At 33.1% G+C, this 14330-nt stretch overlaps 1 protein-coding gene across 4 annotated transcripts; it reads right to left on the minus strand.

Annotated features, from left to right (window-relative positions):
* Positions 1 to 8030: 8030 nt before the first annotated feature.
* Positions 8031 to 13777, minus strand: LOC116716827 (uncharacterized). 4 transcript variants are annotated; one of them, XM_032557706.1, is made up of 9 exons: positions 13637 to 13777; positions 12288 to 12318; positions 11761 to 12173; positions 11609 to 11659; positions 10310 to 10561; positions 9160 to 9213; positions 8755 to 8793; positions 8642 to 8670; positions 8031 to 8550 (listed from the first exon to the last, which is right to left on the minus strand). In XM_032557706.1, the coding sequence occupies exons 1-8, from the start codon at positions 13668 to 13670 to the stop codon at positions 8648 to 8650; spliced, it is 897 nt and encodes a 298-aa protein (XP_032413597.1). In that variant the 5' UTR covers positions 13671 to 13777; the 3' UTR covers positions 8031 to 8550; positions 8642 to 8647. The 4 variants fall into 4 exon arrangements, 2 of the variants coding, with proteins under 2 accessions (XP_032413597.1, XP_032413596.1); XR_004338637.1 differs by having other exon boundaries at positions 8755 to 9213; XM_032557705.1 differs by having other exon boundaries at positions 8031 to 8670.
* Between the last annotated feature and the right edge of the window lie 553 nt (positions 13778 to 14330).

The raw sequence follows: 14330 nt of genomic DNA on the forward strand, positions 1-14330 counted from the left end.
CACCACAGTAAAAAAAATATAGCCAGAAAAATCTAGTTTCACAAGTTTCTCCTACCCGGAACTAGTTGGTACGGTCCAGGCACTGCCATCAAAGTTGAGGATTGTCAATGTTTCACTCGGTGGTTTCGGCCTGTATGATAACAGGGTTATCTTTCATATCGCTGAGTGAAACCTCGCTTCTCTACAATATTCAGAATAAGTGTACATCAAATATGGTGTATCATGTAATGAAGTCCTTAAAGTTGTGCCTTATAGCCAAACATCTGAAAACAGTTTTCGTTGTGGCTGACATTCTGTAAATGTACCAGTAGAAAAGGAAGGTTCGTTAACAGTTCTCCCCCTACCAAGATGAGATAGGGCATTATGCAGGGTGCCTCGAAAGGACCCTTGAAGAATAGTACATAATGAGTAATGTATTTACTCATTACATTACTCACCTGTAATGAGTAAATACAGGGGCTTTCATAGATTGAAAAACCACTGAAACTCTTACTGCGTTTCCGTAATTTAGATCAAAAACCGAAACTCAATTATTTTTTGCACATGGTCATATATAAAATGTGAATATTGCATAAAATCAATAAAAAAAATTCTGAAAACAAGTGTCATTTTCTGACAGGTTTAATTTTAGCTTTGTATAGCAATAAGTCAATCATTAAAATAAACAGAAATACTAGAAATATATCGCCTATAAATAGTTAATATATCATGAGTCATGTTTTGAAATAAATTACTAAAATAACTTATATAATGTATATATACTGTATATACAAACAGCAATTAAGATATATATTTACAGAGAGAGAGAGAGAAAACAACGGGTTTCATCTTAATGTTAGTCATAAGTTTAAGGATGAGAATTACAAGCTCTTTACATCCATATAAAAACTATAACTGCTGTCTAAAGCAGAAAGCCAATTGAATACATATCGCCTGTGACTTTGCATCATAGCAATTTTGACTGAATCTCACTTCTTAGTTTTAACCCTTGCTCCTGTCCTTTCTACTATCTCTTGGAAGTTAATTCAGGCAGTGGTATCCCAGTGAGAAATGGGATATGTCAAGAAGCTGACACATCCTCAGATCATCTGCAAATGACTTATTAACAGAATACACCAAATGTCACCATCCATAAGTTATGCCTATTAAACAGGAGTGAAGTGGATACAGGCTAATTCCTCTAAAACATTTTGCTGGAAAAATTAAGAGGCTAGATGAATTAAAAACTACACTCATGATTTATGTAACAGAAAATTATATACTATGGCCTCTGATTTACTTTACTGTTAGTCAAGTGAAGTTGCACATCTTAAATATTTATCCGTCACATTAGGTATATATATTTTTTGTTTGTGAGCAATCTGTAGTTTCTTCTGAAACATCTGTACAGGGCTTGAATAACCTGGTGATAATATCAGTGTAGTATGTAAGCATTTGCATTCAAAAGCACATGGCACTCCTACCTGCAGCTTGGATGGATGATGAAGATGATGATGACGATGTGACTGTCCCCTTAACTTTGCTGTGTACAGCAGCAGCACATTTACCTTGGATCTCTGATCTGGATACTCATGTGATCAAATATGGATCAAACTCTAGAAATTACAGTTTCACAATTGAGTTTCAGATTCATGACTGGTTATGACCTAATCAACTAAACTACATGAAAGGTATTTACATTTTTTGCTGGTTTTTGACTTGACAAATAATCTCTTAGATCTGTTGTGGCTATATCCACCTTATGCCATCAACCAGAGCCTAATATAACTTTGTTTTTTGGAAGTTAATTGCAACTTTTGAACTTAACCTTGATACAAGCACCTATTATAGAATTTCCTCTAAATGTTTTTCTTTCAATGTAACAATGTTTTTAAAACCAATTAATAACTTTTCCAATTGTTCTTTCATTTTATATGAGTAGTTTTGGTACTATTTATATTTAGAGATCTCTGAGTCTGTGTTACTATTTTATTAACATTTCTGTGATTATTTTATGCTCAGTAGTTTTCATGTTTTGGCTTCATTTCAATCATGATGTTTGCTATGTATTTTTTCCAGTTAAAAGAAAGGTCCTCTCCCCCTGACTGTCACCACTGCAGCTGAGTCTGAAAGCATGACTTTATATAATTTTTAATCAATTAAGATACTTAATATGTATTGTTTTATAGATGTAGCTAAAACACTTTTGCTATAGATAGAGAAATAATAAAACAATGTAAAAAAAAATAGTATTAATTCTGAAAAGGAAAAACAGTTTACACTGGTATTTTCAGTATTTATTTTTCTGAGTTACAAATCTCTGAGTTTTCCATTACCATAATCTTTAGCTCCTTCCACATGTATGTCTCTATCAGATTCAAGTTGATTCTTGCTTCGCTCCCGAGCAATAATGTTATTTTCAGTCAGAAGAAACATGTTGCTGCAGAGGTATGCATAAGCAATAAAATAAAAACTTAACTGGTTATTTATTTCTAAAATGAAGTCAAATTTAATTTGTTTAGGATTAATTTAAAACTGGAAGTAAAACAGTTTTAAAACAGTAAACAGACCTACAGTTATTTGTTGAAATCATAATCAATTAAACATTTTTGAAATGTGTTGACATCTTTCTTTTCTCCTCCTGTCGACAAGCATCTGTGGAAATGATAGATAACAAATGATAAAAAAATACTACAAATGTTAAGAAGCTGCTGTCAAGCAAAGTTGACAGGATTGTGACTGAATAGAGAATCCATTTTGATGGTTGAAATATTTTGTATTTAAATGGCTAGTCTTTTCTCCTCACTGTCAAATTTAGTTAAGCATGTCATTCATTACAATAAGTGTGGCTTGAATCAGCCCTAAAATTAGATGAAACATGTTTTGGCTCTCCTTTTCTGGCGGATGGATTACTACATCCCTCTAGTGGTCAGTAACACATTTCTGAGTCTGTATGTGTCTACAGCACCAGCACACTTACTGTATAAGTGTTTTTTTTATTTTTTTTTTAAAAAACTCATAATTCATTACTTGGCATTGATAAAAAAAATAATTCTGAAGACAGGAAAACATCAGATGTCACTGCATAAACTAAATTTAGGATGGTTAAGTTTTTCAGTGAAATGTTTTGAAAGTTGTGTGATGAATCATACTTACACTGAATATAATCATCCAAGCAAGATGAAAAGAAGACCTGTAATATAGAAACATATTTCTAAACTTCTGTATTTATTTCCACTTCTTTATTCTGGTTTGTGCATTACAGCATTTTTTTACATGCTGCTACAACATGTACAATTACACAAAACACTTGAGTGTTCATGTTTAAGAACAGAACAAAAACTTTTAAATAGAATCCACGCGGAGGAATCTTCTGCTGAAACCAGTTGCCTTTGATAGACAAATACATTTTAACTGGATCTGAAGGAAGGTGAGCTAATGCTGTTTATTAACTTGAAAAGACTTTTTGTCACACACCGAGTCAACAGCAGTAAAGTATTTTCAGAAAGTACACTTTATAGCATTGTAGATGTAATGCATACACAGTAATACATACCAACAAAGATTAATCCAGTGTGTGCAGAAATCTGGCCTTTATTGGGATACAGAAATCAAGCGGTATTAGCGTTAATTTTGTTATATATTTAAAATATGTATGTTCAATTTAAAAGTGAATCTTCTTTATAAAAGTACAAGTTTTTCAATCAGGCAAATAAGATGCTTACTTGTAGCACTCTGTAAACTATAATTACTGCAGACTGATACCAGATAAAGTTAAAGCATGCAGTCTATTTTAAATACTCACTGAACACTTTATTAGATATACACATTAAATTGTATTTTTATCAGATATGGTAAATAAGCCAGCTGCATGGCAGCAACAATGTGCTTACACATCTAGAAAAGATGAAGATGACGTGCTGCTTTAACTTGAACTTGTTGAAGTTCAAACTGAGAATCTGGATGAGGAGGAAAAGGGGATTTAAATGTTCCTAAATGGTTTTAGTATTAAAGATCTTCTGGGATTTTCACACACTGTGGTTTATACAAAACTGACCAAAGATGAGAAAATGTTCAATGAGCAGCAGTTGTGTGGACAGAAATGCCTTGTTGATGTCAGTAGTTATCTTGGAATGCCCAGCTCAAATAACAAATCTCACCTGCGTCATCCAGATGGTCTGACCAGAATTTGGTTTAAACCAACATTAATTCAGAGATTCATATTTTGTTCAGGCTAATGGTGGCATAATGGTGAGGGGGATATTTTCCTAGCAAACTTTGGGTCCTTTGCACTAGCATCAACCTTAGCATTATTTAAATGTCACAATATACTTGAGTATCTTCCAGAGCATGTCTGTCCCTTTATAACAATCTGCCCAACATCTAGTGACTAATTATCTGCTGTGTCGCTAGTCATTCATAATATAGTGACTACTGACAGGGGAAGTGAATAATATTGCTCTTTTAGTCAATAAGTAAGCATTTTTTTTCTCATAGGTAAGCAAATTTGATAGGAGCCAAATTGTGATGACTAAGTGGCTGGGTCAGAACTTCAAGAGTCAATTCAAGAACAGGGAGTATAAAATGCTCCCCTAAGGTTTACAGTGCTGGTGTAAAAAGAGTTAAAATAGTTTTTAAAACAGTATCCATGGACAAGACACTTTTCTCACCTTGCCTGCTAATGTTGGTCAGAAAGGCCAATGGCCAAAGTTGCAGATTTGCTTCTGTCAGACTGCTGTAGTTACAATACAGTAGCTTGTCATGTTACACTATTGGATATTAATTAGAATAACACTTGAAAAGTAATGCTGCTAGTGTTATGTATCTGTTAATCAAGTTTACTCTGTAACTCAATTTAACTCCAGTCAAAGTAAAATCAACTCTGAAAAGTTAGGATGGAAATCAGTGTAACTTTAACACTGTAAAGAGTGGAATCATATGCACCTGACTAAGCTTTTAGACAACTTTCAAAAGCCTAGTGGAGTCCATGCATCAATAACTTACGGGTGTTTTAGCATCAAAGGGCAGTTAAATATGCCATCACATAGGTGGTCATGTCCTGATTGATTTAAAAATAAAGGCCATAGTGAGCATAGTTTTTTTGACTCTGTTGCGTGTGTATGCGTACTTGCACCAGTAGTCGGTCCATGGAATGTACGGTTAGTGGTTTGCTGTTCTTCACCTACAAAAAAATTTATAAAAAATAATTAAAATGTTTTATATATATAAAAATGCACATATACTGTATGTATATATATATGTATATATATATATATATATATATATATATATATATATATATATATATATATATGCTTTCTCAATTTACAGTAGAAAACAGATTTGCTATTAAACAATGTTATTTCAGTGGTGAAACAACAGTCACTTAACATCATCAAAGATTAATGTTTTGCAATGCCTTACTTACACCCTTTAGATATGTTGGTAATTTTCAGCCCATTCATCTCTGCCTCAAATTTCTGGATGTTGTTTGGACAGTAGATTTTGATGCTGGAGTTGGAATGGCACACTGAGCAGTTCTTTCCTACTGGACGAACTCCAGAACAATTTGGAATGTTTTCTTTAGGTTCTTTTTCAAAGAGAAGAGAGTCGTGAGGTCCAAAAATCCTCACTATGTTTGGGCATCTGATCTTGTCCCTGCAGGTAAAGCAGTCATGTGTCGTCGAATCTAGAGAAACGTGGATAAAATGACGATATATAAACACATAGTGTGCTTCAAGTTCACTGAGTAAAAGTTAAAAGATAATAATAAACCTGTTTAAAAAAATACATTACTGATTCAACAAGGGTAATTACAATTTATGGCCAATCATTTTAAACAATTAAATAAAAATAAGGGATTATAAGCGTTTACAAACATACCAGCAGATCCATGACAGATAGTAGCTAGTGTCACTGCTACCAGACAGCAAAGAAACACTGTAAGAGAAATAAATGTGCATTTCTACTTATAATAATTAATTTATAATGTATATATTAAATTGCTGAAGAAACTTGAGAAGTAATTCGACAAAGTAGCCAAATTACTTAAGAATTGTAACAAAATAGACTTTGTTATGTCTATCATGTTACTTTCTGTCTATAAACATCCTTTTATATCTTTTTAAGAAATTCCAAATACATTAATATCATAATAACAGTCCTGACAGCAATATGGTACACTCCAAAATAAAATTCAGTCAAACACAATTATAGGGTTTTTATAGTGACACAAACAATAAAACTGCATTGAACTGGATAACAAAGAATAACTTACACAAATAATGGTTTTCATTTATATATGCAGTGAACCTAGATTTAATATCCCTAACTGGCAGGGATTTATAATTGTTAATCTGAACTTTCGCTTTCTACAAAATAAATTATTGTGATTTTGTCTTTTCAGATCTTCTACTGCACTTTTTCTGCCCTCCATTTCAGAAAGCATGATGCAACTTATAGAGTTTCTGTAATGGCTGCTTCTGCTGTCATAACGTTTTAATACATGTGGTGGACATGTTCAGTAGCACAGGTTTATATTTCAGAGGATAAAGTTTCTTGTGTGTTTTATTACCTGAAAAGAACATGGAAAATCAGAAAGATACATGTTTAGTTTCTTTAATGTGATTACTGGATTTTATCAAAAGCAGATACAAAGTGTTGACCATTGGCATTTCTGTTCCAGGTATCACCTTAGCATGTTTACTTAATATTTAGATGGATCTGTTTCATAAATTCAATAAATACGAATGTAGCAAACATTTCCTGTCTTTTGATTGTGTAGATATCAAGACTAACATTTAAAACATGTGTAAATAATTCTAAACACACCTTCTATTTGATACAGCATTATCCTATATTTATTTAGCAAATAATTTTGAAAGACTCTAGCATCTGACATTAACACATCATTATTATGATTAAATATTGATAGTCAAAAACTGTGGAATACCTGAACATTCTTGGAATGCCAGCCGAGAATGAAAACTGTTAAAAGCTTTGAATGGAAACTGTTAAAAGCTTTGAATGAAAACTGTTAAAAGCTTTGAATGAAAACTGTTAAAAGTGTTGATACTAAATGTGTTAATCTCATTCAGACCAGAACAAAAGGGATGTTGCATTCATAATGTTATTTAAGGCTGGGGGTTTTGGTTAACCACCTAAGCTTCCCAGGAGTTGTTTTTGAGGCTTACGATGAGTAAAAGAAAATTAAAATTCAGCAAAAATACAAGGTTTCTCAGTGACTTGTTCAAGCTAAACTAATTAGAAACTGAAAAAATAACTTACATTTTGCCAGTGGCTTGGTGATCGCACGAATCATGATCAGTTGTTGTTGCCAAAGCTATCTGGTACGTTTTTGACTAATACAGGAAGTTATGTTTAACATTTAGCCTCACCACGTGGAGGCGTTTTATTTTTGGGTATGTGAAGGTGATGAGAGGAAGAATGCATTGATGTGTTTAGTCCAGTAGAAAATGATTACATCTCAAGAATAAATAGGTTTTGCAAGTTAACTCAATTAACTTATTACAACCTTGTAGGTTTTAAAAGTTGTTCCTCAGAGCAAAAAATGGGGGGAGAGAGAGAAGGAGAAAGAGAGAATGAGGAAGAGAGAGCAAGAGAAACTCCATTTCACATCAACTCTTAAAATTATTTACACAACACTCTTGTAACTCATAAACGTTTTGACCTCATTGTAAATGCAAACTTGCAGTCCATTGAGCGTCTTCTTATCGGTCTAATCACTTTCTATCAAAGTATTTCTGAGCTACTGTTAATATTGTTGTAATGTAAAATATGCTTTGGGGAAAATTAACTGGGAAAAAAAAAGCATTGTCAGAATTCAGAGACTGGTTTAATAGATTAGCTGTGACACTTTATGCTTCACTGATGATTCAAACAACCAGATTTTTGAACAGTGATATCTGCCCACACAGTATCTTGTTCTCATTAGTGGTCATTCTGCTTAATCAATGACTCAACAAAATGGGCAATATAAATATAATTTTGACCTACTAAAACCACGATAGCTTTAAATAACCAAAACTGTATCATGTTGGATGTATTTTTATTGTTTATTAATTGCAAACAGTAATATGTCATTAAGACTAGCATGCATTTAAAAATTAATTAGCCTAAAGGATTTTGTATTGACTTGGCAATTGATTGATTAGTAAGTCGCAGTAGTAATAAGTGTGGTTAACTACAAAGAAAAAGACTTAAAGCAAATACACAAGTGGAAAATAGCAAGCAACAAAAACAGAATCAAGGGAGTAATAGTGACTATGGGAGCCGTTTCTACCTGGATTTTCTTTAGTGCTTTCATCACATTTCCTATAATGTTAACAAATACAAAAAGATGTTACTGTAAATAGTTAGAGATTAAAAATATCATAAGTAACTTACTTTATTTTTGGGATTATTTGATTTTTGAGTTTATTATACATATACAACTAAAAAAACAAAACGTATAAACAAAAAATATCAGAAAATTAACAGAAATGTTAAGAAGAATTATTTAAAAATCCAACTCTATGGAAAATTTAACCAACCATCTTCATTCTTCCAGACCTGAAAATAAAAGTTGCATTTAAGCACAAATTGTGATGAAATAATAGCAGGTTCAGTCTTCACAACCAGGCACACTCATGATGTAGATCACCGTGATTCAGAGCAGCATCACAACAGCAACTGTAAAATGACAACACAAGTTGAGTCAAACAAAAAACAAAAGGCTTGATAATTTATCCCACCAACAAGATCCATAATACATACCAACACTACCCATGAGTCCAGTAAGTAAATGAGTGCGACCTACAAATGAAGCAAAAATAGTAAATAGTATTAGAATGAAAACTAGATGTTAAATAGATTTTCAAAGGCATTTTGAATTGTTTTTTGCTTGACTACCTTCTCAACAGATCAAGACAGCCCTGCTATCTGTCTCAGGGCTCAGTGGTAGAGAAAGACCCATACGTACTGGTATCAGTTCTCTGTCCAGCTATATGTGGTTTTACTCCAAACCTACAGCCAACTAGAATTGTCACCCTTTATTTTCTGCCACATTGCAATAAAAGAAAGAGCACCAAAAAACTGTGCTTTTATGACAATTATCACAGTTAATTTCAATGACCTGCAAAGCCCAATAGTGTTGTGATCCAAACCATATACTGTACATACTCGCTTCGTTAGCTGGTCCATTAGGTGCCAGGTAAGACTTCTGCTGCTCTTCACCTGAAGGCAAAAAATAAAACATAAAATTGAGATGAATGGTCAAAAGAGTTGACAAGAGAGGAAGGGAGTTTTTTTTTTAAATCTTCTCCTGACAGAAGAAATATGAACATTTGATATAAGTCCCAAGGTATAACTTTTGTTTTGACTTTAGAATTTATAAGTACTGGTATATCACATATATTTTTCAGTTTACTTTAAAATGGCAAAACTGTGATGAAATTTCAAAGCTTTCTGGATCGACACGAGTCCTCAAGGTTTGAACATTCTAAACACATCTGCATTTCAATATTATTTGAATAAATGTCTAAAACATGAGATAAAAACTATACAGAAAAAGTGAAATAAGTGAAAAAAGTGTAGACCTAAAACCAGTTAACAATCTCAAGTAAGATTTATACAAAGACACTCCTCATCTAAGCTGATTGACCTTGTACGGAAGAGGATTAGGGCCACCAAAAAAATAAAAACACATAATTCTGACTTTAAAGTCAGAATTCTGAGATTAAAGTCAGAATTCTGAGATTAAAGTCAGAATTCTGAGATTAACTAGACTGAGACTTTAATCTCAGAATTCTTTTTTTTTTTTTTTTCGGTGGCCCTAATCCTCTTCCGTAACCTTGAGCTATGTTGCAAAGAAGATTAGATAAAAATTTCAGACTCCTTATATTACCGTACTTATGCAATAATAGTTTTGATTTATTTTAAGCCTAATTTTTTAGACATTTGTTTTATTTATTATTACAAATGGGATTTAATTAATATGATTTAACTGAATTTAATTTAAGTCAGAGTTAATTCAACTGGCAAAGTACCTTAGAGATTATACAGGATGAGAAAGCAAAACACTTGAAATATGAGATTCTACCAAATATTGCATCCAAGTGGCCCTTTGTGATTGTAATACTACAAGTACTGATATTGTGATAATGAATTCAGTTTGATGTACTGGGCAGCTCTAGTCTGTCTGTGATGAAAATATGTCAACATATAAAATGCTCAAGGAGTTTAAAATATTCTGGAAAGAACTGCAGCTGAGTTCTTTTTCATGCACTTGTGTAGTACTTCATAATACATAAGTGCTTTATGAAATACTTACACCCTTTAATGATGTTTGTGATTCTTGAGCCATTGCAATCCTCAGCCTCAAATGCTGTGATGTTGTTGGGACAGTAGATGTTCACGTCTGACTGAGACCAGCACACAAAACAGTTCTGTGTGATGGGAGGGGCTCCAGAACACGTTGGGATTTCTTCTTCAGTGGGTCTGTCATAGACCAGACGATCATTTTTCACATATATTGTTATCAGGTTTGGACATCTGGCCTTATCCATGCAGGTGAAGCAAATGCCTGTGGGTCCAACGTGAGAAAATAAACAGTGACTTAACAGATAAAAAAATAACAAACCCTTTTACTCAAACTCTTGGTTTTATGTTAACAACCTCATGTTAAGAAGATGTTAAAATAAGACAAATCTTATGATGATTATCATGGCCTGTACTAGTTCTAAGAGTAACAAGTTTAAAACAAAATCTTGTAATTTTTCTACTTTCTTCAGATCTGGCAAAACACATTTAAATACACAAATACATAAATATAAAGTAAACATTTCTTTGGAGAACATATGTTTTTTAAACAAAAACAAGAATATAAGCTATGCAAAAAAATGTTTTGCTACTGGAAATGTCTCATAGTTTGTGGTGTTATGTTATTTTGCTATTTAATTTGGAGAGTAAAGCAGCAAAGTCTTGTTAGGAATGAGAGATCAGTTAATCTATGACAGCCACAGATGATAGAAAGGACTATTCTTAAAACTCTACTTGTATTATAAAATGCAGATTTCAATCAACAATTATCAAAACAGATTAAAATATAAAAGGCTTGATATTACATCAGTTTGCATGCCGTATACCGACTACCTTTATTAGATGCTTCATTATTGTTGGCTACAAATAAACTTCTTGATGCTTTTATAATAGTGAAGTAGAGGAAATTATTGTTGTATTTTTCACCGTTGGGCACTGACATTCCCGCTCTAGTTGGAATACATGCCTATCCACACAGATGGCTTCTTCCTGTCTTCATAAGATAATACTTTAGTTTTTCTAAAGGTAAGAGTGAATGATAGAATCTTTGAATTTTTCTGTCAAATCCTGAAGGTTTGAATTAAGTCATAATTAGTTTTAGCTTTCCAACTTTAATTAATGATTGGCTCATTAACCTTAGCATATTTTATTGAAAGTAGTGAACCTGCATTATTCAATGACGATCAATTTTACACTTAAAATAGACGAATATATCAGTGCTCTAATAATTATTGCTTTGTAAGTGAAATGTTTCTGGTGGTTTGAAGTGGAGTTAAAAAAGCACTATATTGAAAAGTTTTTAAGAACATACCAGCCGATGCGTCACAGACAACTAACTGCATTGTCATCATGGAACAACACACTGTGAAAACAGACAAGAAATACAATGTGTGTTTATTTCTCATGCATATTATTTCTTTAACTTTGAGCATAGAAATATAAAAAAGATTTATAACTTCATACCACCAATCAAGGTTTTCCACTTTAAATTTGTGCTGTGGCGGTTAGGATTTCTTCTTCCTGGAACCCTCGGATGACTCTTTTGAATTTTTTTGCGAGCTTTCTGTCTCGGGCGGCATGGAGGAAACACTTCTTTCAGTCCTCTGTCCATCTTTCCTTGAAATGGTTGCTCTTCCAGGTCAGGGCTTGACTGCTTCCTGTTTCTCGCTTCACCCAACTCTTTCCCGGTAGACACAAGGTACTTAGGCTCAAACACCACTGGCATTTCCTTCTTTGTCAGCTCAGAGATCTCTGCTTCAATAAACATGGGTCTCACAGAACTCTTTTTATTTGCATTTGTCAGCCCACATCCAGGAATGTTGTCTTGGTAATTGTCACTGAAGACGTGCTTTATGTCAGCTGAGAAACCTGCATCACTGTAACAGACAAACAAATGTGTTTACACGCAGTACAGAAAATATTAGCTTAAATTTAAAAATGTTGGCATTTATGAAAATGAAAGTAAAAGGGAAGACAATGGATAAACATACCCACTTTCCTGGGTGTGTATGCCTTTGCCACCTTTAAGATTAAAACATAATATGGTTAGGGTTAGATCACAAAGCAACAACATTCAAAAGCATCATCTTAATATTCGGAAAGTGTATAATATAAAAAAGTGTAGAGGAAAATCTTGTAAAAATATGACACTAAGAGAAAACATTAACAATATCAGTTCATTTGCACCATATGTTGAGTACAAATTAGTAGAAACTGATGGTCAGTGGATATAAGGTGCTGCTTAAATAGTGACTCTTATCTCCAAATTAAAGCAGATGGCTTAAATTTACTGAACTGGTTCTGCTAAAGGTTTCTTCCTGCTCAAAAGAAAATGTCCCATTGCCACATGTTTGCTCTTGACTGCTACAAAGTTAATGACTCTGCATTTATCTGTGCCTCCTGACAAAGATTAAGCTATTTTAACTGAATATGTTGTAATTGTATTGTAAATAGGATACATTTGGACTGTTATTAAAAATGCAACTCTCTGTGGTTTGTGTGATTTGAATATATATTTCAGACACTTGCCTTCAGATGACATTTGAGATGTTTATTTGCCGTTCACAGTATTTGCTCACACAAAGGAAGTGAAACCTTTGAGAAAATTTAAGAATGCACTCTAATACTGTAGAATGAAAAACATATGTAGTATTATCTAAAAGATATTTATTTTTCATTACTTTGATCCATATAAAACCAATTCAAACCTTCTCTCTTATTCTAGGATTTGAATCACGTTTGTAGTAGCCTACAGCAATCGCTTTATATGTAATGGTAGAAAAATACAATTTATGGGTCCTCTATAGAGCAGTAAAATTTTAATATTTTAATATGAATTTTAAATTTTAATATGTATAGACCACATAGTTTTTGAAACTAGGCCGGGGCGGATAAATGACGCAGTGAAAAGCATTTCTTAGAAGGTTTTAAACCTTCTAAGAAAGTTTTAAACCGAAACCAGGAAAATACTTTACAAACACGCACATCTTCTATGTGAACTTAAAACAGAGGGATTTTGACGCTATAATGTGTGAAATAAAAGTCAACCGCCGCCTATGCAGCCTGCGGTGTTCAGGCCTATGCAGCCTGCGGTGTTCAGGCCTATGCAGCCTGGACACTGCAGAGCAGTAGAAGTTTCTAACTTACTGTCCCTTTTTAGTATAATACTGTGAGACTAACCTAAGAAGAATAATTATGTATAACACATAAATTAATGTGTGTTTCATAATCGGATACATCAAAAAACATCTAGTACCTGTTCAAGTCTGGAATGAATGAAATGCCTCCATCAAAAAGTACAAATATCAATATCATCAAAAATAAATATTAACAAACTTACTTTCTGGTTGTGGTTCCTCATATGTGAGAGCCATTTTAGCAGCAAATGCGTTGATTATGACTGCAACAAAAACAGAAGGAAGGGAATCAATGTAAACGACGGAGTATTTACGAAAGCAGAGATCGGTCTGCTTCCGCTTGTCTTTTACAGTCACAATTGATGTTGCAATAATTTATCATATTACACACCCTTTGGCTCCATCTGCTGGAGAACTGAAGCGTTGACTTTCTTCTCACATTATCGTAAAACAGTATTAGTTGAGACACTTTTATAAATCGTCACCTCCCTAATAGTTTTTTTTTGTTTTCTTTTCTTTTCCAAAATCACTTTTCGGAGAAAATGACTCAGGCCAGTTTTAGGAAGGTGACGAAATGCAAAAATATTCATTCTCAATTTAATTTAAGTCTTAATTCTTTGCCTCCAAAAGTGAAATCATTTGCAGCTTCTAAAGTTTTAGTATTCAACTCAGCTTGTATTATGTCAATTCACAACACATGCCATCTCAAGGCATTTCACAAAAAGAAAAAAAAAAATCAGTCCAGTGACACACCTACTGGTGTATTTTCTGATTTGCGTTAGTAGATGCAATATGCCATGATCTTTAACTTACAGCAAACCAGTATCTTCAATGCTAAATTCTGCATATATTAAGATTGCGATTTTATAAGGAATCACCATAAAACAATAAGTTCTT

This window comes from Xiphophorus hellerii, chromosome 3, assembly GCF_003331165.1.
Source record: "Xiphophorus hellerii strain 12219 chromosome 3, Xiphophorus_hellerii-4.1, whole genome shotgun sequence".
Taxonomy (NCBI): Eukaryota; Metazoa; Chordata; class Actinopteri; order Cyprinodontiformes; family Poeciliidae; genus Xiphophorus; species Xiphophorus hellerii.

Bases quoted from the DNA above. Each gene is read 5' to 3' on its own strand.
- LOC116716827 (XM_032557706.1), bottom strand. From the start codon at position 13,670: ATGGCTCTCACATATGAGGAACCACAACCAGAAA. The intron at 12,174-12,287 runs GTATGTTTATCC...TGTCTGTTACAG, and splicing joins ATACACACCCAGGAAAGTGG to TGATGCAGGTTTCTCAGCTG. The intron at 10,562-11,608 runs GTATGTTCTTAA...TTGGACCCACAG, and splicing joins TGTCTGTGACGCATCGGCTG to GCATTTGCTTCACCTGCATG.